Source organism: Medicago sativa, chromosome 6 (genome assembly GCF_051527215.1).
Source record: "Medicago sativa cultivar Bolivia chromosome 6, Bolivia_mono, whole genome shotgun sequence".
Classification (NCBI taxonomy): Eukaryota; Viridiplantae; Streptophyta; class Magnoliopsida; order Fabales; family Fabaceae; genus Medicago; species Medicago sativa.
The window spans coordinates 64,224,304-64,248,141 of record NC_140754.1 but is presented as its reverse complement, the minus strand read 5'-3'; the positions used below and the strand labels follow the sequence as shown (position 1 = coordinate 64,248,141).

Below are 23,838 nucleotides of genomic sequence, written 5' to 3'. Positions count from 1 at the left end.
CTATTTTAGCGACTGGCTAATTAAAGACTGGTTTGGCGATTGAAGTTAGAGACTGATTTAGTCACCAAATTTCAGAACCCGATTTATCGACCGATTTTAAAGACAGATGTAGCGACCGATATTTTTAAGTAATGAAACAAATTAGTCACTATTTCGGTCTCTAGTTTGCGTTTCTTAATAATTTTTTTTATAAATCATAATACACAAAAAATGGCATTCATACATTAAATTCTAAATAAAATACATTGACACAATTACGTTGTCCAAATCTATGTCATTTTCTTATTTGTAAAAGTAAAACAAATTTTATTAATTAGATAAACATGGTAGTGAAGGCTTTAAGGGGAGCCAAATACCACCAACATACCTATGACTACAAAATCTCCACACCACTAGAGAGTATAATTAAGCCTATCAATTTTGCATGCACTTCATTTACTAGATAACATTGTTGTATTTTACCTACTTCTATGAAATAGAAAGACTCCTTCAACACACAATCAATAATCTTAACCACAGCCTTATTATAATACCACTGTTGAAAAGTGATTAAAATATAGTATCTTCCCTTTTTTGAGTTTAATGTTATCCTATATAATGAAGGGTTTGGCCTCTATATTGCATTGTGAGGTATAGGTTTGGGAGAGAGGGTCATTGGTTGTGCTCCTTGGTTAATCTCCATCGTTGGCCAGCCTTTGGTTTATATTTGTGAATTACTTTTTCATTTGCATTGGGATTGTTTGTTTGTCCTTATACGGCTGTGTGTTGTGTTTGTGCAAATTTTGTGAATTTTTTATAGAAGCTTTTATGAAAGATGCCATGTTGATGTTCAAGTGGCAAGCCTACTTTCCATTTATGGTTGTATAATATTTCTTGGTGAAACCATTTTGTTTGTATACGGCTCAATAAGTGTGAAATACTGTTTTTTAATGCAAGTGGCAAGGCTTCCTTCTCACTATAAATAAGGAATATGTATCTTTGCATCGTTGCTCACTTCCACTTCTTCCTCCTTGTTTTTCGACTTTCTTTTGTTTAGAGGTTTTCTGTTTTGCTTTTTTCATGGCTATGGATAACTCATTTAATAAGTTGGCTGATGTTGTTTCTGGAAGGGATGCTTGGAAATTCCTTGTTCGTGTTGTTAGGATGTTGGAGGTACCAGATCAAGTAAGCTCTGTGGAGTTGGTTTTGGTGGATGAATGTGTAAGTTTCATAGTTCTCCAATGGCTGGTGTTTATTATTTATTTTTTTATGTATCTGTGTTTGTAATTTAAACATGACAATGTAAAATTGTTTTGAAACTAATGTTGTGTTAAGCTCAGGGAGAGCCTCTCCAGGCTGCTCTTTCTGAAGCCGCTGATAAGCTTGCACTTGCTGAACAAGATAAGGTCTGAACCCATGAACCTCCTTCTAAATTAAACCTGGTTCAATTTGCATGATATTTTTATTTGGTTTTATTGTTTTCTTAAATTCTAATTTGTTTTTGTTGAGATTATGAAAATTGTTATAGGAGAAGTTATTGAAGGAGAATGCTTCACTTTCAAGTACAGTGAGGAAGCTCAGTAGGGATGTCTCCAAGGTGCAAATTATTTGGTTTTTTAGTCAATTCTTAATTTTCATTTTAGCAAATGTGGTTAATTAATGTTATAATGGATTTTTAATATGAATATATGCAGTTGGAGGTTTTCAGAAAGGCACTTATGCAATCACTTCAAGAGGATGAAGAAAAACATGTAAGTTGTTATTAATATCTTTCATTTTTTAATACTGTTTATGACCATGTCTGGATTAATATGTTTTAATAATAGAGGAAGAGAAGATTATTATTATTATTTATTTTATTTAATTTTATATATGTTGAAGTCCCTAAGAAAGAAAGAATAATTGTTTTCGAGGTATGGTGTTTGCTTTGTATGCAGCCGGTTTTTTTTATGTTGTTGGGAGAGTATGCTAACAGGTTTATGTGTTAATTTGATATAGTTGAATATTTATTGGTAGGTCTTTCTATAGATTATGGTTGGATTTGGGATATTTTTAATGTATTTTTTGTGTTTCTAGAGTAGGGGGGTCTAAAGGGTAGCCTATCCCACTTGGTGTTTTTTCCCTCCTTAGCAAAATTTGAAAACTAAATTTCCCTCTTGCATGACATTATTTTTTGTTGTCTTTACTTGCTTTCTCCATATTATATAAACTATGTATGTGCATGCTATGAGTATCGCGTATACCTTACAAACTTTTGTAGCTATGATAAATGCGAGCCCTTCAATGATTGTTGGTGTTGAGTCACTTGAGAATGATAGGCTCGCTGGATTTCTAAAGAATTATTGTGTGGCCAAGTTGCATCAAGTTAGGGAGAAAGTATGTTGTCAACGAATTGCATTCATGGCTAAGTTTGCTTATGTTGTGGAAGGGATTGATATGTGGTATAATGAGGTGACAACCCAAGCAATTCAACAAAAATAGGGGATGGGTGGAAGCAATTTTGCCAATGCAACAACTTCAACGATGGTGACACGATGAGGTTTAGATACGTTTATGTTGGTAGACAAGCTATATTTCGAGTATTAGTATTTAAAGTTTGAAGAAGCTAAAAATCTACAAATATGGGGCTTGTTGTATTATTGATAATTTAACCACTCGATGCTGTGATTTTAACCTATTGCGTATGCGCAGGGGCATCATCCTTTATTTCATTCAATAATCGATGTTGTTTCAAATCGTATGTGTTTATGTTCTGTATTTTTTTTATGTCGCATTTGGGTAGTTTTGAAGCCAATCATGTGTTGATACATTAACTTGAATAATAACCATGTTGTCGACCCGTGCGTCCGCGCACGGGTACCAGACTAGTCTTTTAACAATGCTCTTGTTGATGTCTTCATCAAGAACCAAACTTCCCATTATAACCTTCATTTTGAGCAACATCTAACTTATTCCAACTTAGCTGATGCTTTGTCCTCATTCATATATCTTGACTCCATATACGTTTGGTTGAGTAACCCAAACATGCCTGTTTCAGTTAAAATTTAAAGTTGTATATTTCATCCTCAATTTTCTTTTCATAAAAAAGGGATGTGAACAAAAACGTCGATATCAGTGACTCAGTCATGTATTGATCGAAAAGACCCTGACAAATAATGTCACAACTATGAACACTGTCACCTTACTTTTATAGATGCAGGGGAAGGCATCAAACAACCTATGAATATCACACAAAAAAAAGGATGATTGGTGGAATATAAAGTACGTATGGAAAGGGGCAAATCATATAACACAATTTACATCTTTATATTATTTGGCATTTTATGTGCACATATTTTCTTTTTCTTGATCTTTATGTAAACTTTTGCATCTTCTAGCTTATTACAAGGTATTGGTTGCATATGTGAGTACATAAAATAAATTTTACTGTTGGAGGGAGATTACGCTTCATCTCGTCACAAAAATATATCTAGTTTCTTGTGCCAAAGCATCTATTTGTAATTTAGGTTAGATATTTTGTTTGATTTTAGTTTTTAAATTTTAAAATTTATTTGAAGTTTCATAATTTGAAGCTAAGTGTTCCTGTTTTCCATTTTCATATTCAAATCTAAAAAAGAAAGTGGAAAAGATTTTGATTGGGGAGCAAAAAAAAATATATGAAATTTCATATCTTCAAGCTTAGACAATTTTAACTTTCATGTTTTAGAAATCAAATCACCATAAAATATTGTGGTAGAAATAGAATTGGAAATCTGAAACTACTATGTTTTGATTTTAGAGAGTGTCTTTCAGTGGATGTGATGGAATGAAACCTCACTTTGACTGTCATTAGCTAACAGTTAGCTATGTAACAGTTGTACCATAAATAGATATGAAGTAATTACATTATTTCTTATTCATATTTTTTCTTTTCATCCTTTAGTTTTTCTGTCTCAAACCTTAGAACTCTTTTAGTCTGACTAGTCAATCTAATGTTTAGCATTTACAGGGGTAGGGAAAGCTCCTAGTGTAGTCCATGTTTAGGCTCTATGATAGGAATCAAACTCTGGTTTCAAGGTTTTAATTGCTTCATGCTGATGTTGCCATATCCAGGAGGAAAAAAGAGTTTACTATTGCTATTTAAAAAAAAAACAAGGCTTTATTACTGTTACCTTTTAACTATTGACAAAATTAGTATTAGTCTAATGTATTGTTAATGGAAGAGAGTGTCGATTCTCTCAGGCAGCTTACCTATGTTTTTAGAAATGATATACTCTTTGTTTTTTTATTATTGATCTATTTCTTCCAATATTTGGTGCAGAAACAGTTAGACTGAAAACAAACAGAAAACTAAAACAAAATAATTGAAAATTAAATGTACCTTGCTGGTACAGCCTGAGTGACCGGAGACCGGAAGATCGGAAATCCTTTAGGAATTGTGAGTCCGATGATGGAAGAAGAGTGAGAGAGATATGAAACTGGAAAACTAGGTCTATAAAATGGTTGAAATCTCCCGAGACAGAACAGAGACAGAAGGGGATGATTGGAGGAGAGAAAATGAGAGCCTGTTTGAATTACTTTTTTTAAAACTATTTCTAATTTTAATGTTTTAAAAAGTAAAAAAAGAAACAACTTTTTCATGTTTTCCTTTAGGATTTTGGGTTTTAGTTTTGAAAACACTGAATATAGGTAATTTATCAACAACTTTGGAAATCAAACAAAACCCAAATTTTGTTTGGTCATTATTTTGCGATTCAGTAATTTTTTTTTTTATTCTCCATTAAGATTCTATAGCCATCATTACTTTTATGTTTTCTGCGTGATTTCGAATCTGCATAAAATTTTGTTATTTTTTCTAGATTCATTGATTCTATAAAATTTCCGTTTAATAAACATGCTCATACCAAGTTTACATAAGCATACTTTAACCATGCTCAAAGTTTTCTCTCCTAGGGTTAGTAGCGCCGCCGCCGGTCATCCCCAGTGAGTGTGTTGTTGTGGTTCGGTAGGTTCTTACCTCACCTGAACGTTTTGTTTCAGCTATATGCTATTCCTGTAATCATGTTCCATACATGAGTCTCCTATCATCAACCTGTTTTCTCTTACAAAATTGGTACACCGTATTCATCTTGTCCTCGTAAAATCCTACATTCTTAAAATCTTTTGTTGGTCTGCTCCATTTTTGGAATAGGGTTTTTTATATGGCTGACAGATGAGTGTCATTAGTTGGAACTGTCGGGGCTTAGGGAGCCCAAGTGCAGTTCCAAACCTTAAGTATTTGGTCCATTTCTACAAACCGGCTATCCTCTTCTTAAGCGAGACTCTTGTCTACCGGAATAAAATAGAGGAATTTCGTTATGTTCTTGGTTTTTCAAATTGTTTTGCTGTTGATCGTGTTGGTAGAAGCGGTGGTTTAGCTCTTTTTTGGCACTCGACTATTAATTGTCAAATAGTTGATTATTCTCAAAACCACATAACAGTAGAAATAATTGATAATGAAAAAGGCCCTTGGAGGCTCACAGGTTACTATGGCTATCCTAACGGGGGTCGTCGTCGTGCCTCGTGGGATTTGTTGCGGCATCTTTCCAACCAAACTTCTTTACCTTGGTGCATTTTTGGAGACTTTAATGACATCATGGATGCTAGTGAGAAGCGTGGTCGTACGACTCGGTCTAACTGGCTTATTAATGGTTTTAGGCAAGCAGTTGTTGATTCTGGATTAACCGATGTTCCGATGGAAGGTTATCCCTTCACTTGGTTTAAGAGTTTGGGAACCCCTAGAGCGGCTGAAGAGAGACTGGATAGGGCCTTAGCAAACAACGCTTGGTTCCATAATTTCTCTAGTGCAATTCTCGAAAACCTTGTGGCACCGGCTTCGGATCATTATCCTATCTTGCTTAATTGTCAACCATCTTCTTGTCAACAACAGAGACAACGCGGCTTTCGTTTTGAGAATGCTTGGAAATTAGAAGCAAGTTTGAATGATTTGATGCAAGACAGTTGGCTTTTGAACAATGAATATTCTGTGATTGAAAGGCTGCACAGATGCGCTAGTGACCTTACTTCTTGGAGCCGTGAACATTGTCATATGGTTAGGAAAGATATAGCTGAGTGCAAAAGACAACTTGAGAACTACCGTGTTAACAATATTGGGGAACATCAAGATCAGCTGCTGGAATTGAGAAAGAAAATGCAGCGGCTATTAATACAAGATGACGCTTATTGGCGGCAGCGTGCTAAAATTTTTTGGTACAAAGACGGAGATCGCAATACAAAGTTTTTTCACGCCTCCGCGACGGCTCGGAAGAAGGTGAACCGTATCCTCTCCCTTGAAGATGAACAAGGTATCAAATTTACTGATAGTGCTGAAATGAATGTTGTTGCTAAGAATTATTTCTTGGATCTTTTTCAAAGGAAGAATAGTGTATTAGAACCTGTTCTTAATGCTATTCCGCAAACCATTACCTATGAGGAGAACGAACAGCTCACAGCACCTTTTACTATGGAGGAATTTCGAGTAGCTATTTTTTCAATGCATCCCGATAAATGTTCCGGACCGGATGGGTTTAACCCGGGCTTCTATCAACACTTTTGGAAACTTTGTAGCGAGGATATCGTAAAGGACTGTTGTTTGTGGCTGGACACAGGGCAGTTTCCCGCTTCCTTGAATTCTACTAACATTGCTTTGATTCCCAAAGGTTCAGTTCAAACTACCATGAAAGACTGGCGTCCTATTGCCTTATGCAATGTGCTTTACAAATTGATTGCAAAGGTTTTAGCCAACAGACTGAAAGGTGTCCTCTCTAAATGCATCTCTGATAACCAGTCGGCGTTTGTTCCGGGGAGGTCGATTCTGGACAATGCTATGGTAGCAATTGAGGTTATACATTATATGAAAACAAAGACAAGTGGTTTGGATGGTTGTGTGGCCCTCAAGCTTGACATTAGTAAAGCTTACGACAGAATTGATTGAGATTATTTGAAAGGTGTTATGCAAAGAATGGGATTCAACGAAAAGTGGATTCACTGGATGTCTATGTGCATTGAGACGGTGACTACTCAATCTTAGTAAATAATGAAACGGTGGGCCCTATCATTCCGGGTCGGGGACTGAGACAAGGGGATCCCCTTTCCCCTTACCTCTTTATTATCTGTGCAGAAGGCTTGTCGAGACTCATTAAACGAGCTGAAGGTCGAGGGGATCTCAGGGGCACCTCTATTTGCAGAGGTGCTCCACCAGTCACTCACTTACTCTTTGCGGATGATTGCTTCCTTTTCTTCAAAGCGGAGGAACGCCAAGCCCGTGTTATGCAGGATATTCTCACGACATATGAGGCGGCTTCAGGGCAAGCTATTAGTCTCCCCAAGTCTGAAATTTTTTACAGTCGTAATGTTCCAGATGATCAGAGAAATGGAATTACCAATATTATGGGGGTTCGAGCTGTTTTAGGCACAAGTAAGTACCTCGGTCTTCCTTCGATGGTGGGTAGGGACAGAAATGCAGTGTTTTCCTACATCAAAGATCGCGTTTGGCATAAAATAAATTCTTGGAGTAGCAAATGTCTTTCAAAAGCTGGTCGAGAGGTTATGATTAAGTCAGTTTTGCAGGCTATCCCGTCGTATATGATGAGCATTTTCCTTTTGCCTACTACTCTTGTTTCTACCATTGAGAAAATGATGAATTCTTTTTGGTGGGGTTCCGGAGGAGCTAATAATAGGGGTATCCATTGGTTGTCTTGGGAGAAGCTTTCTATGCATAAGGTACACGGAGGTATGGGTTTTAAAGACTTGACTGCTTTCAATTTGGCTATGTTAGGTAAACAGGGGTGGAAGTTCATGAACGAACCAACCTCTCTTGTTTCTCGTATTTTCAAGGCTAGATATTTCCCGACTCGAAATTACCTGACTGCTAGATTAGGACATAACCCGAGTTATGTTTGGAAAAGCATTCTTAAAGCTAGATTTATTGTGCGTGGTGGGGCCAGGTGGTGCATAGGGTCTGGGGAATCCATTCCTATTCTTAATGAACCATGGCTTTTGGATGGAGGAAAGATTGATGATAATATAGAGGGGTCTCATTTTGTTTGCAATTTTACTGTGAGCAGTCTTATTGATCATAATTCAAAGTCTTGGAATGTTGATGTTGTACAGCAAGTTTTTAGTACGGAAATTGCCACATCTATTTTGCGTACACCCCTTGTGGAGCAGGTTCAGGAGGATAAGTTGATTTGGAAAGCAGACAAGAACGGATTGTACTCAGTGAGGAGTGCTTACAGACTGTGCGTAGAGGATTTAATCGACTCAACACATCTACACCGACAGGGCTATTGGTCAGGTATCTGGCGTTTGAAGTGTCCCCCAAAAATCAAGAATTTATGTTGGCGAATTTGTCGGGGCTGTCTGCCTACGCGTGTCAGATTTCAGGACAAAGGAGTGCATTGTCCGATGAATTGTGTCTCTTGTGAGGCTTTGTTTGAAGACCTGAACCATGTCTTTTTTGAATGTTCTTTGGCTGTGCAGGTTTGGCAGCGTAGTGGTCTTTGGGAGTCAATTAACCAGGCGCAAATCCACACCGGAACTGCAAGCGAAACCATGTTTCAGCTGCTACAGGTTCTGTCCTCTGCGGATTCCCAACGTTTTGCTGCTACAATATGGAGCATTTGGAAGCACAGAAACCTTAAGTTATGGCAAGATGTGAAGGAAACTGTGGCTCACGTAGTGGAGCGTGCTGTTCGATTGTTGGAGGATTGGAATTTCGCTAATAATCTCTCTCCGACTCTAAGTAATACGCGGGCAGCAGCTTATGACAGCAGCAGAACAGGTCTGCACCACTCCTCAGTGCAGCAACAAAGGCACACAATTCACACTTCTGGTACAGCAGCTGCAAATGCACACAACACAGCTCAACCTCGGTGGCAGCCACCCTCTCGAGGTAGAGTAAAATGCAACATGGATGCAGCATTCTCCGAACAGCTCAACAGAACAGGAATTGGTGTTTGTATCCGAGACGAGTTTGGCACTTTTATCTTAGCAAAAATCATTCCAATTTCTCCGAAGCTCTCAGTTGATACGGGTGAAGCTTTGGCACTATATCACGCATTGGAATGGCTAAGCGACATGGCTTTTGATTCCGTAGATTTCTGCTCCGATTCCAAAAGCATCATTGATGCCTTTAATCAAAGCCGGATGGATGTGACTGAGACGGGCCATATTCTTTCGGCTTGTCGACATTTGTTTCAAGCTCATTTTACAAACTCCAAGGTTGAGTTCAACAGGCGACAAGCAAATGAGGTGGCTCACACGTTGGCGGGGGTTGCCACATTATCAGCTAGTCCCAAAGTTTATTATCATATACCTCGATGTATTGAACACATTATTATAAATGAAATGCTATAAGCACCTTTTCTTCAAAAAAAAATAAAATTTCCGTTTATTATGTTATTTATTTTTAAAAATTCTGCGAATTCTGTGGGAATGTACATATTTTGAGATCTAGTAGTATTTGATGTGTCTGATATCTCCTTATGTGATTTTTCTCTATAAGATTCCTCTTATTGTTTTGCATTCTCTAATTTTCTTTTTTGTATGTTATAATTAGAAACAATTGCATAAGAAGATGAAGTGGAAAGTTTCTTTGCTTGAGAAACAATCTGATAATGCTTTTCATATTCCTAAACAGGTTGAAGAATTTGAAAAATCTATTGACTTGCTAACTGATTTTGAGGTTGTTGAATGGAAAGTTCTAAATAATTTTGAAGTGTTTGGTGTACATTAGCAAAGCCAAGGTTGATAGAACTTGAGGGATATTTTGTGTATGGCTCTATCGTAGTTTCATAGAATTTGAGGTGTTGACTCTGTTGTAGTTTTTTCACTGCTTTCAAGGTTGTACTATCATAACTTGTAATTTATCAAATATTGTAGGTGTAACGCCCCCTTTTTTTTTTTTTATATCTTTTAGTGCTCAAAATCCCTTCAAATAAAGGTCTTTCTTTCTATTCTTCTTACTCACTTCTCCAAACTCACAATCTCACTTTACTCTCAGTCAACTATCACTTATCTCTCAAAGTTCATGATTCGGAGGAAAGTCAAAGTCCAAATGTCCATATATTCATTTTTCTTTGCATCGTCCATATGCATATATACACACGTTAAAAGTCCAATATGTCCAATGTTTCCGGGGAAGGTTCCATATATGGCGAAAGGGTGTTGGCTTAAAAGTATATCCGAAACTTAATTATTTTACATTCTTTTTAGTTCGTTACTAACAAACTCATTGGTTTTAGACTAAAAGTAATAACAAAGGTATAATTTTAAGTTTTCCTTAAGATTATAAAAAGTAGTAAAAATATAATCATACTTCATATAGTCTATTTTTACACCAAAAATAAGTTTCCTTTCTAATGTTTATGACTACTCTATAAGTCTAATAAATCAATTTACTATTTTTGTTTTCATCAGATTATAGGCCCTTATGTGTAGAGGTGAAGCCACTTGAGAATTAAATAAAAAGATCGAAGTATATATATTATAAAAGAGTTGAAACAATAAGATAGTGGTTAAGTAAAATCACATAGTTATTGTGATGGTATTAGATTAGATAGTTAAGGAAAAATAAAAATAAAATAGTTGCACTAATATCTTGTAGCATCAAAGCTACTTTAGATGAAATAGATAGTGAAAGTAGAAATTAAAAGCCAAAGCAATATCAAAATAAATGGAGGTGGAAACAAGAGGGCAAGGCAAAACATAACATGATGTGAAAATAATCTAATGGATTTTAACATAATAAAACAGGACAAGTGATTTTTATCATTATTATAGTATATATAACTTTAGATGAGAAAACTGTAATTGTTAGAAATTAAGTCTAGTTATCGCTAGAACTATAGAAGCAAATTGAGGTATATGCTTAATTAATCACCAAGCATCTATTTTGATTAAAACAAAGAGGCACCGCCCCAAGCATCTATTTTGATTAAAACACCTTTTACTTTGCCAATAAGAAGTTTAGCCATCAAAATATTTGGTTAGCTAGGAAGATTAGATTTTATGAACAATTTAATTTATGATCCACCTCTTAGTTTATTCATTTTATACTAGAAATTTTGTTTAAAAAAAACCATGCTTGTGGGTTTAACAAAGATCATGGTTATGTGCATAACTCACAAACATTTAGCCAAAGAAAATTTGAGGAAGGATGTTGTCGCGTCATTTTTCGGAGATCAATGCTATTTGATTAGCTTATTGACTCACTAATTATTTCACGACTTTGAAAAAAATTTATTTAAATTGGGGGGTCCGGGGGTTGGTTATATTTAGGGAAGGTATTAGCACCCTAAATATTCGTAGTACTCTACGAGAACCTTTTGATTTTTATTTAAATAATGTGCTATAACTTGCTTATTTTTTTGAAAAAAAGAATTTGAAATGATTAAAAAAAGAAGACCTAATTATCTACATTTTATTGATTTGGAAGGACGAGTGTCCTCTGCCTACGTACCCGTGAGGGATCAAAACCTCGTAGTTCGGAGTAAAAATTGACGTTTGATTGGTTGAATGTTTTTTATTAGTTTTTGAAAAAGGTTTTGAAATAAAAGCCAAGTGGCAAAATGGAATTTGGTTTTGTATTTTTTAAATTAAATGAAAATAGACTCGAAGTAGAATTAAATTGATTGATATTTGACTTAAGAAAATAAAAATGAAAAAGACGATATCTTGTAGTGACGTTGGATCACTACAAGAACCTTTAACCTAGACTAGGAACATAAGAATAAAGCATACACGCACGCACGCAAACATTTACCTAAGCTATTACAAAAAACCTATTAATACATTCTATGGTCTGCGAAAAAAAATAAATATGCATGATGATAAACCTAAACTAAAGATGTATTTACATTAAACCTAATATACATTCTAAAATCCGTGCCATAAAATAAACGACAAAAATATAAATATGCATGAGTGACAATGAAGTACAGAATAATAACCCTAAACTAAAAAAATGCATGAGAAAAGAAAGATGCTAAAAAATGCATGAAAGAAATAAAATTACAGCCGGGGGGGTGTAAGCAGTAGATAAGGGGTGCAGTAATAAAAAAAATGAAATTGGGCTTCAGAAGGTTGTAGGGGCGCTGGGCTTCATGGATTAGATCAGGGTCGTCTGATTGAAATCAGACAGCCCAGATCAAATCATAGATCTAAGCATCGGGGGCCATAGGATCAAATATCAAAGGGCAGGGGGCATGAGGGTGCACGTTAGTGGGTAGGCGCGCATGCACAGGAACGGAGGGACCTATAAATCTCTATTTCCCTTCTCTCTTCTCTCGTTTCCATCCTTCTTTCTCTCTCCATTCCCTCACATCTCTCTGTTCTCTCTCTCGCCGTTTTCCTTCTTTATTTTCCCTTCCTTTTTTTTATTATTATTTCTTCTCCTAATTTTCTCTATGTTTTTCCTATCAAAAAAATTCCAGCAATATCAAATACGACCTAAATCTAAGAAAAAATGGAAAAAAGAAGCTACCTTTTCTCTTATGTCTGTGAAGACAAATCGAATAGCCTTCTATCGGTTTGATTTGCTTTAGGAAGACGTTGTACACTGTTTGTGCTTCAATTCACGATGACGGTTTCGATGCGGTCCAGACTTGATGATTGATGTTGAGAGCGATGGTTGTTATTGCTGTGTTCGGCTTTGGTTCCGTACGTTTTGAACGATTGGGACAATTTTGGTTTCTATCACAATTGTTTGTATTGCGATTGTGTGTTATTTTGATTGCAGATTGATGAGTTTGATGAATGGCTCGTGAAATATTGTTTTGGCTGTTTGTGCGTCGGTGGTGTTATGGATTGGATCGGTTATGATGTTATTGTGTGAGTTTTAATTGCTGTGTGTACGGTTTTGGGACTGTTGCGTTGTTCCTTTGTGCAGCTTTGAGTCGGCTACCGGGTTGATTGATTGAAGTTCGATTTGGGTACTGGCGTGTATGTGTGTTACTGATGCGGCTTCGTGATGTACTGGACGATTTTGAACGGTTTGGTTTAGGTGATGGTTTTCGGCGTTGATTGTCGGTTGTGGATTTGGATGGTGAACCGGTTTGTTGTATTGAATCGGCGTTGGTCGAAACTTATGAGTGTTTGAACGGTTGTTGGTTTGAATGATGCAGGCCGATTGGAAAAAATTGTGTACTTGTGAAATTGTTTTGTGCTTTGAATTTGTGTGCAGGTTTTCTAGATGAAGTTCGGCCCCCTTTCTTTGACTGTGCAAGCTCCTTTATATAGTAGCAGGATTAACAATCAGGGTTTGTTCAAAGGATTCGAAACTTGTGCTTGGGATTAGGAGGAGATAAGGAATTCTGTTCCTGAATGTGTGTCCCTGCCGATAGGACTGTGAATTGGATTGGGACCGATGAATGCCAGGTTGTTGTTTGGTTCTTTGACTGTGCAAGCTCCTTTATATAGTAGCAGGATTAACAATCAGGGTTTGTTCAAAGGATTCGAAACTTGTGCTTGGGATTAGGAGGAGATGAGGAATTCTTTTCCTGAATGTGTGTCCCTGCCGATAGGACTGTGAATTGGATTGGGACCGATGAATGCCAGGCTGTTGTTTGGATTTGTACTGCTTCCCTTTTTGGATAATAATAGAAATAATGAAAGTGAAAATAATAATAATAAAATGATAATTGTGAAGACTTGGACTTTGATTTTTTTTGGATTTTCTTTTTTATGGACTTCAATGAATAAAAATAAAATAAAAAGGAACTTAGACGCAAAAGAAAACCAAAAGGGAAAAGAAAAAAAAATGTCTTAATAAAAGAAAGAATTGAATAAAAAAGAATTAGAGTTTTAAAAAAGAATTTAAATAAAAGATGAAAACTAAAATAAAAATTGAGAGAAGAGGGCCCGACTCAGAATTAAAATGAGGTATTTTAAAATACCTCTCTGCCGAATTTTGACTGGAAAAATCAGAGATCGATCAGGGTCAGGCGACGTGTGTCAGTGGAACCTTAAGTCAAAAATTGGGGTATGACAGATGTGTTCATGAACAAATACTACAAAATTTTGGATTTATGATCCTTTACATATTTTGTAAGTGTTGGAAATCAAAATCATAGAAAGAGTAGAGGTTTTATGGGTTATTACCTTCTCATGGTTCTTGAAATTTTCTTTTGTAGAAGAGAGAAGAAAGAAATAGGATGAGAGAACAACTAGAGAGAAGAGAAAAGAGAGATAGAAGAGAGAAGAGAGATGACGAGAGAGAGAAGAAAATGAAGTGAATGAATGAGTGTGAATGAGTTGCATACATACATGCATATAAATAAGTAAAAATATTATGGGGATGTATTGGATTAGGATTCTATGGGATTTTAAAAGACTTTTTAATTATGAAAAGTCTCGTGGTATTCAATTAAGACTTTTTGCAACTTAAAAAAAGTCTTGTGGTATTCAATCAAGACTCTTTGTCATTTTAAAAAAGTCTTGAGGTATTCAATCAAGACTTTTCATCACTTAAAAAAAGTCTCATGATATTCAAAATCATTCAAATTTCGAAGGATTGTTTAATAAATTGGATTTTTGATGGATTTTGTGGGATTTTGTAGTGTAATTTTAACAGGAAAAAAGTCTTTCATGAAAAGATGAGATTTTTTGGGATTGTTTTTCATTTAAAAGTTACTATCTCTTTCTTCTCCCTTCTCTCTCTCTCCCCTCCCCCCTCTCTCCTTTCTCTCTTCGTCTCTCTATCTCTCCATTTTCTCTCTCTCTCTCTCTCTCTCTCTCTCTCTCTCCCTCTCCCTCCTCTCTTCTCTCTCTCACCTCTCTTAGAAAAACTCAAACGACTTCTCTAATTTCAAACACAAAATGAGGGCTGACACAATATTTTTTTTTTGAAAGATTTGTAAGGGCTGTCATAATTTTAAATATGTACAATTGAATTTTGTGGGAATAACTTTTTTAACAAATAAAAAATGTGTATGGAGAATAATGTGTTAAGAGTGTTTTTTAGGCCCTTAAAATCTCATAAAATCCTTAAAATTTTAAAATCAATAGTAAAAGAATTTTTTATTGGTTTTATTTTTCTTTATTCAAACGCTAGAATTTATTTGTTCATTATTTTTATCATTCACGCTTGTAAGTTTGTTCTTTTTTCCCCTAAAATTCATTGAATCCTTTAAAATTTTAAAATCCCATAAAATCCTTTGATATCCTTAAAAGTCAGTGTGATAAATCCATTAAAATCTTGAGTGTATAAAGTCTTTTACATAAAAAGTCTTTTAAAATCTCACAGAATCAATACAATCTCACACAGTCTTTTAAAATCTTAAAGACTTTTTTTATTAAAATAGTCTTTTAAAATCCTAATCCAATACACCCCCCTTAGAGTATGTACATGTGTGTGTGTGGTGTAACCGTGTGAGGGAGGATAAGATGGAGAAGATATTTTCTTTCTCAGCAAAGCAAATCATCATCATTAGACTTTACTGGTTACAATTGGTTCTTATAAGAGAAAATTTTCGATGGAAAAAATATTTTTATTGCATAAATCTATCATAAATAATTTTATGAGTCTATACAAAAAATTTCGTACAAAACGGAGTTTGTTTTAAAAATTAAGCGCGGTAAAATTTTCCGTTTGTGGAAGAGACTGAAAATTAAATTCTCGAGAAATTTTCCGAAAAATTTATCATGAGTCGCTATCGCAACAAAAATTACAAAATATTCGAGTAGCGATAAAAATTCATCGTCGAAGGTATTTATTTATTTTTATTTGATCATAAACTAAAATAGACAAATTAACGTAATATTATATTATTAATATTTATTTATTCTTAAAATTACGGGTCTTACAGTAGGTAGCACTAGAAGTCAAGCATTGAAGCTGCAATGGGTGCAGTTATGGACCTCCGCATACTTGCATGTTCGGAAGTAAGTTTACCCTTGTTTCTTTGCTGAATTGTTATATGTGTATCTTAAATGATAAGTTTAATATATTCAAATCATAAGCCATTGATGTCTTCTCTTTTTTGGAAAATAGGCTTACTTTGAAGACTTTTTGTAGCTTATCTGTTTTAGGTGTGTCTATTTTGGTGCCCAAGCTTTATTGGTGAAAAGTTCAAATGCACAAAACTTTGAACCACAAATTCTGGCAGGTGTTTAATTTGATGCCTTTTGGTGCTTATGTACTACTTTTATGTTTTGCAATATGAATTGTAATTATTATAAGAAAGTTGAAATTGATTTTTCGATCCCACTGAAGTGATTTTAGCTATTCCACAACTTCATGAATCGTTCATTAGGTAGCTGTTGTTGCTTTGTTTGTTCATTGTTTTCACTTGGTGGGTTTTCCCAAAGACGTAATCAATTGTGTTATTGGCTCAGGCTCAGAAATAGTTTGGCAAAAGCTCATACTGCTGGAAGCTGACCTTGCTCCAATAACCTGGTACTATAAGTTTCTTTGTTTGGCCTCTACTATTGAAATGTTAATTGTTGCCAAATGTAAAATTATTTGGACAATGTCATCTTATTTGATGTATTCATTTTTTTTTAAATCAAGTTTTATGAATAAATTCAATATATTTTTTAACGCTTTATGTTGATATATATGTTCAACAAACAATTTTTTATTTATAAAGTAGGCATTAGTGACCAAAGTAGAGACTTATTTATTTAAAGTTGGTCCCTACAACCATTCTCTATAGTGGTCGCCAATACCAGTCTCATGCATACACTTGTTAAATCAGTCACTAACTTAATCGCTAACGATTAGGCACGGATTTTGCAGCCAGCATTTAGCGACTAACAGATTACCAACTGAAGAATAATGGTCTCAAATTCAGTCGTTAAGTGGATTTGTGATGACACCCTGTCATCCTAGTTTTTTTAGGCACTTTTTATGTAATGTTTGGGCCATTTTTGATGTAATTCTGGGAGCTAGAAGCCACAAAGGAGGAAAAACACAAGTTTGAGGAAGTCAGAAATCGGTCACCGATATTTCCAATCAGCCACCGATTTTGCTGCTGAATTTCCAACTTTCAACACTGGAAAAATCGGTTACCGATGGCCAAAAATCGGCTACCGATTCTGCCTTTTCTGGATCGCTATTTTGGGCTTAAGTGAGTAATCGGTTACCGATTGGATGCCATCGGTAACCGATTTTTGACAGCTCTATTTAAAGGAACTCGGTCTCAGACTTAATTATCACGATTTTTGGAGATCAAAAGGCCTAGAAACACATAGGAGAGCGATTTGGAGCAACTTGGAGCATCATTGAAGGAGTTTTAACAAGGTTTATTCATGAATTCACCCTGTAATTCTTCTTTTATTGTTTATTGCTTGATCATGTGTAACTAAACCCTCCTTTGTTGGGGATGAGTAGACCTAGATGAACATGTTTGCTATGACCTAGTTTATTTTATTGATTGAAATTCATATGATTGTTTCTCTTATTTCCATTCTTAATGCTTTTTATTGTGTCGGCCGCCTTTAAATTGATTTACGGTTTATTTTGTGATACGGAAGTGGAATTGATAAACGCTTTGAAATAAGAGATCCTTGCCTTTGTAATCTAGGAATAGATACAAACCCTTGGAATCATTAAAAGAATTCTTGTTCGTTAATGCTTAACCCTGATCTTCAAATTCACTAAGGAATTAGGTTTTTATTTTAGGTTTAAAGTTTTTGTCACTAAGGAATTAGGGCAAGAATAAATTAGATAATTCGGTAACAATCATACGAGTCGATTCAATAAGTTGAGACTAAGTTATTAGTTTTTCATGGTCATCTAGCGAAACTCATCCCTAGCATCTTTCCCCCATTAATCTTAATCACTTTATTTGCTTTGTTTAATTTTCAATATTGCTATAAAACAAACCAACGTCGTAACCTTTTTTTCGATTAAGTTCTAAATACAATTCAACCGTATAAAGCGATCCTCGAGTTCGACACTCGGTCTTACCGTTTTAAATTTACTACTTGAACGATTTCGTACACTTGCGAAAATACGCCATCAAGTTTTTGGCGCCGTTGCCGGGGATTGCCAAATCACTGTTGAATTTTATTTACCTTAATTGAAATTTTTTGCTCTGCAACAAAATTATTGTTTTTATTTTATTATTACTCACTCATTGTCTAACCTTGTATGTGAGGCCAGCCCTCAGCTGAACTTACATAAGTTGAAAAGTACTGCCGAGCAATCCGGAAAGAAACAAAACTCAGAAAACTTCGAAAAAAGGAAGGTACGAGCGGAGTAGAGACTGACACGGACGAGCAATTAGACGAAGAAATGACTAAACCACCGCCTCCACCACCGGTTCAGCCTGAAGAGAGACTTCTCGGAGACTATGGGGCTCGTGATAGAAACCAAAACAGGCTGACCATCACTAATCAGCCTGTGACGGTGAACAAGTTTGAGATCAATCCTGGTCTGTTGCGGGAGTTGAAGGAGAATCAGTATGCGGGAAAGTACAATGAAGATGCTAACAAGCACTTGAAGAGTTTCTTGATACTCTGTGAGACAGCAAAAGTGCAAGGGCACTCTGAAGAAGCCAAACAGTTGAGACTGTTCCCGTTTACTTTGACTGATGATGCTTATGAGTGGTTTGATTCCTTACCGGCTGGTAGCATAACAACTTGGAATGAGATGGAAGACAAGTTCTTGGAGCAATTCTTTCCTACAGCTCTATTTGTGAGGAGGCGACAAGACATTTCCAGCTTCTAACAGAAAGAGGGAGAGTCGTTGGGAGAAGCTTATAAAAGGTACAAGAAGCTACTGTCAGCATGTCCCGAGCACAACTTTGATACCACTGTTCAAATGCAGATGTTCTGTAATGGTCTACATTTGGCTACTAGACAAGTTCTTGATACAGCTTCTGGTGGTTCCATAAATTTCGAAACCGCCTCTCAAATAATCAAGGTCATTGAAGCTGTTGCACTTAATGAACAAATGGAGTTGTATGATAGAACTGGTGGTACAAGAGGAGGACTCATAGATTTGAATCAACTTGAGATCAAAAATGCTCAAGCCATACTCACTGGTAAGCAGATTCAAGATGCAGTATCCGCTGAAGTGACAGAGAGAATGGCAGCCCTTAATTTAACTCAACCACAGGTTGCCCCGGTGAATCAAATGAACACTGTCAAATGTGATTGGTGCACTGGCCCTCATTTCACTGTGCATTGTGATGTGCCCATGGATGCAACCCAAGTGGAGATGGTGAACTACCTCAGCAGTCAAGGGAACCAGCTTAGAAATAACCCTTTTGCAAATACATATAATCCAGGCTGGAGGAACCATCCAAATTTCTCATGGAAAAATCAACAAGGTGGTTCTCCAAATCAACAACATGGGGGTTACCAAGAAGGTCCATCAAACCAAGCTCCAAAGAAGGCTGATTGGGAGTTAGCAATTGAAGCAATGGCTACCAACATGAACTCTTTAGCTCAAGAAACCAGAGAGGCTCAAAAGAATACAAGGGCTTCAATCAAAAATCTTGAAACTCAAGTTGGGCAAATTGCTCAACAACTCACACAACGAGCACCAGGAACCCTTCCAAGCAACACTGTTATTAATCCAAGGGATCATGAAAATGTAAACATGATTACTTATAAGCGAAGGGATAAGGAAGAATCACTATCATCTCAAGCTAAACATGATGGAGGTGGCTCGCCTCCTGAACTAATTGAAGTGGAGGTTGAAGTGCGTGATCCGGTTGATACTCAAGTTGTTGAAGAGCCGGAAAAGAAAAAGAAAGATGAGGCTCCAAAGCCACAAATCAAGCTACCTTACCCTCAAAGGTTGAAGAAATAAAAAGATGATAAGTGTTTTGAAAAATTCATTGAGATGTTCAAGAAGCTACAAATCAACATTCCTTTTGCTGAAGCTATCCAACAAATGCCTTCATATGCAAAATTCATGAAGGACATCCTTTCAAGGAAGAGAACAATTGATGATGAAGATGTGATGCTCACCGAGCAATGTAATGCTGTTTTACAAAGAAAAATCCCAAGGAATCAAAAAGACCCCGGGAGTGTCACTATTCCTTGCACCATTGGGGATAGAACTTTTAAGAAGGCGTTGATTGATCTTGGAGCTAGTGTGAGCTTGATGCCTTTGTCTATTTATAAGAAGTTGGGCATTGGAAGAGTAAGAGACACAAGGATGACTCTACCGTTTACAGATAAGTCTTACAAATTTCCCTATGGCATAGTTGAAGATGTTCTTGTGAAAGTTGATAAATTCATCTTCCCGGTAGATTTTGTTGTTCTTGAGATGGAAGAAGATGATGATATTCCTTTGATACTAGGAAGACCGTTCTTGCAAACCGGAAGGTGTTTAATTGACATGGAAGATGGCACTTTAACTTTGAAATTCTTTGATGAGGTGGTAAAGTTGAATGTTCTTAAAGCTATGAAGCACCCCGAAGAGAAAGAAAAATGCTATAGGGTCGAGATGATCAAATCCTTTGTGAAAGAAAAACTCCAAAAAGAGATATCTGCCCTACCACTTGAAAGAGTCTTAAGCTTGCCACCGGAAATTGCACAAGAAAGTGACGATCCTAAAGAATGTGAAGTCTTAGCTATGTTGGAGGCCTCTCCATCCCACAACTGTCGCACCCCTACTAGGTGGGAGGAGCTTCATCCTCAAGACGAAGTTGTGGAGAAATCAAAAGAAGCACCGGTAGTTGAACTCAAACAATTACCTTCTCACTTGAAGTATGTGTTCCTTGGTGAGAAAGAGAAGTACCCAGCCATTATTAGTTCTAACTTGAGCAAACTTGAAGAAGAAAAATTGTTAAGGGTGCTTAGAATGTACAAGGGTTCTCTGGGTTGGTCTATTGAGGATTTGAAAGGTATTAGCCCTACTTTTTGCATGCACAAAATTCTGATGGAGGATAATTTCAAGCTGGTGGTGCAACCTCAAAGAAGACTAAATGCAGCCATGAAAGAGGTAATCAGAAAGGAGGTTGTCAAGCTACTTGAAGCAGGTATCATTTATCCCATCTCAGACAGTTCGTGGGTTAGTCCTGTCCAAGTTGTTCCTAAAAAGGGCGGGACGACCGTGGTGATGAATGAGAAGAATGAGTTGATCCCAACTCGCATAATCACTGGGTGGAGAGTATGCATAGACTACAGAAGGCTGAACACCACAACCAGGAGGGACCACTTCCCACTACCTTTTATTGATCAGATTCTTGAAAGGTTAGCGGGTCACAAGTACTACTGCTTCTTGGACGGTTACTCCGGGTATAATCAGATTGCTGTGGCACCAGAAGACCAGGAAAAAACTACTTTCACATTGTTTTATCTTGGTTTTTCGGGTGTCAAACATTGATTAAGTTTGAACCTTTTTAACCTTTGATATCTCATTTTTTCTTGGGAAGGGAAAAATAAGAAAAACCCTTGAGAATCGAGGTCCGGGAGTTGTTTTCGTCACGTGAAGGTGTTAGGCACCCATAACGACTATAGTATCCTATAGGAACCGTCTTTACTTTCTACGCACGCGCTTCATTTTTAAATGCTATTTGAAAAATGTTATTTACACCTAAGGGTTTGCTAGGTTAAGAATTGGAGGGAGAAGAAGGTGTTTGAATTTTTGTTTTATTGGAAACCGAAAATAAATCGGTGATGTTTCTCTTCGTCTTCTCTGGTTAGATTCTTCTCCTTCGATTCCTCTTCTTCTCAAACTCAATTCCTTCGTGATCGTGCTTGAGTTTGTCACCGTTGGTGATGAATTCGCACCAAAATTGCGAAGGTAACAGGTTCGATGATGAAGATTCAGCAATGAATCACTGAGAACTCTTGTTAATTCCTGAGAATTTGGTTGAATTTTTCATTCTGGAAAATTAGGGTTTCGATGTGTTCTTCGTGTTCATGAGCTTTTCTGAATTTTGATCTAACTGCCAAGAGAGAGAAAATGGTTACGTGTTTGTATGATGTGGCTTCTGATTATTGATTGATTCTGACACATGTGATGAGTTGGCTTGTATTTATAGGCCAACTGTGATTTTTGATCCAATGAGCTTCTGACACCTGTACTGGACTGAAAATGGCTCGGCCTTGGACCGATTTGGACATAGGGACCTTTCTGCAATTTTATAAACTAAAAGGTCCAATCTGCAATTTTAAGAAAGGACTAAAGAAACAATTTTAAACAATCAGGGGACTAAATTGAAAAAGACTTGAATGGAAGACAAAATGGAAAAAGGACTAAAGTGCAATTATCAGTAATTGAAGGACTAAAAAAGAAAAATAACAAAAAGGACTAAAATGAGAATAAAAGAAAAATAGGGACTAAAATGAAAATAATAAAATTTGGTAAAAAATGTAAATTGAAAATAACGTAAAGTGAAACCAATAAAAAACAGAAAAAGGACTAAAATGAACCAACTACACAAATGAGGTACTTCAAAGTAACCTCTCTCTGTCAAAATTTCATGTGAAATGACCAAGATGCCCCTAGGGACTAAACTGACCCTAAATGAATCAAATGCAATTTTTGAAATGGATTTTAACATGGAATTGAAACAAGGATTTATACAAACAAATTGAAAAGACTCAGAGACAATTTTCAGGGACTAAAATGAGTTTGAATGCAGGAAATGACTAAAATGCCCTTTTTTATGAATTTTTGCAAATAACATTGAAATAAAATGCAGAGAAAGATGCAATTGTTCAGAGGGACTTTCCCATGACTTGATGTGCAAGAAAAACATTTTGGATGGCTTGAAATGCAAGAAAACATAGACAAAGTCACAATTGAAAAACTTTTTTCAAAACAAAGACAGTAAAACATGCAGCTAAAACATAGTAAAATATCAGGGTAGATAATATCAAATTGACAATCACTCAATAGTAATAGACACATATCAGAGATGGAAACACATTTTGAGCAAGTTTTTTAGGTCCAAAATTAGGGTATAACACACATGTCCTTACGGGATATTTGCTTACGGGAGGACGACCCCAGAGAATTGATATCGTGGATCTGCTGCCAGAGTACAAAGCATGGGCATCTTTCATTCTCACTACTATTGAGCGGACATTTGCTAAAGCAGAGATGACCCGTGCTCGTGTTTACATACTCCTTTCTTTACTATCTAACAAGGAAATTGATGCAGGGTCCTTAATGTATCACAGTTTGAAGGAGCTTATAACTACTACCAGGGCGACGTTGGGACATTGCTGTTCGATTAATGCTTTATGCAGGGATGCACATGTGCCGACAGAGTCTTCTGATGTGTTTTTGACATCCCAGCTGCCTATTTCCGACAAAGTTATGCTGAAATTTGAGAAGGATCAGGAGGAGTTTGAACGCGGGCTTGCGCAGCAAGGTCAGCCTCAGATGATGGAAGAAGATCAGGTGCCTCAGGTGCAGCCACATATGATGCAGCAGCAGCAGGGATACATCCCTCCACACTTTGCGCATTATACTTATGCTATGGCCAACTGGGCCATGGATATCTCCTCCCGAGATCGGATGCCGCCACCAGCCTTCCATGAAGAGTTCATTATTGCAGCTGATGACTATCGTCGTGGTCCTGATCCCATGACTAATGCTTATAACAAATCTGCGAGCCCCGAGGACATGGAGAGGTACTTTGAGGAGGAGAGAGCGAGGGGAGCCGCCAGAGAGGCTAGCATCAGAGAGGAGTACTACCGGATTCAGGCTGAGCAGCCTACTACCGAGGAGCATCCACATTACTACCCATTCCCACCATCTGGACCAGGAGGGTTGTCAGGAGCAGGAGGATCACATTGACTTGGGCACCTTATCTAGCCCAAGCATTTTATCTTGTTTTTCAGTAATTCTGTTTTTGTTATTTGATTCAGTACTTTGTTTCAGTTGTATTTTGATTTGAACTTGAGTAGTGTCCCTTATTTGTACTT

The 23,838-nt window shown here is 36.6% G+C and overlaps 1 protein-coding gene across 6 annotated transcripts; it reads left to right on the top strand.

Moving 5' to 3' along the window:
• Positions 1-732: 732 nt before the first annotated feature.
• LOC146916280 (uncharacterized protein At4g15545-like) lies at positions 733-2,719 on the top strand. 6 transcript variants are annotated; one of them, XM_085718417.1, is made up of 5 exons: positions 870-1,200; positions 1,320-1,385; positions 1,508-1,576; positions 1,674-1,730; positions 2,408-2,719. In XM_085718417.1, exons 1-5 carry the CDS (start codon positions 1,060-1,062, stop codon positions 2,432-2,434), a joined length of 360 nt encoding a protein of 119 aa, XP_085574543.1. In that variant the 5' UTR covers positions 870-1,059; the 3' UTR covers positions 2,435-2,719. The 6 variants fall into 6 exon arrangements, 3 of the variants coding, with proteins under 3 accessions (XP_085574543.1, XP_085574542.1, XP_085574545.1); XM_085718416.1 differs by having other exon boundaries at positions 876-1,200; positions 2,298-2,719; XM_085718419.1 differs by having other exon boundaries at positions 876-1,200; positions 2,240-2,719.
• The last annotated feature ends 21,119 nt before the right edge of the window (positions 2,720-23,838 follow it).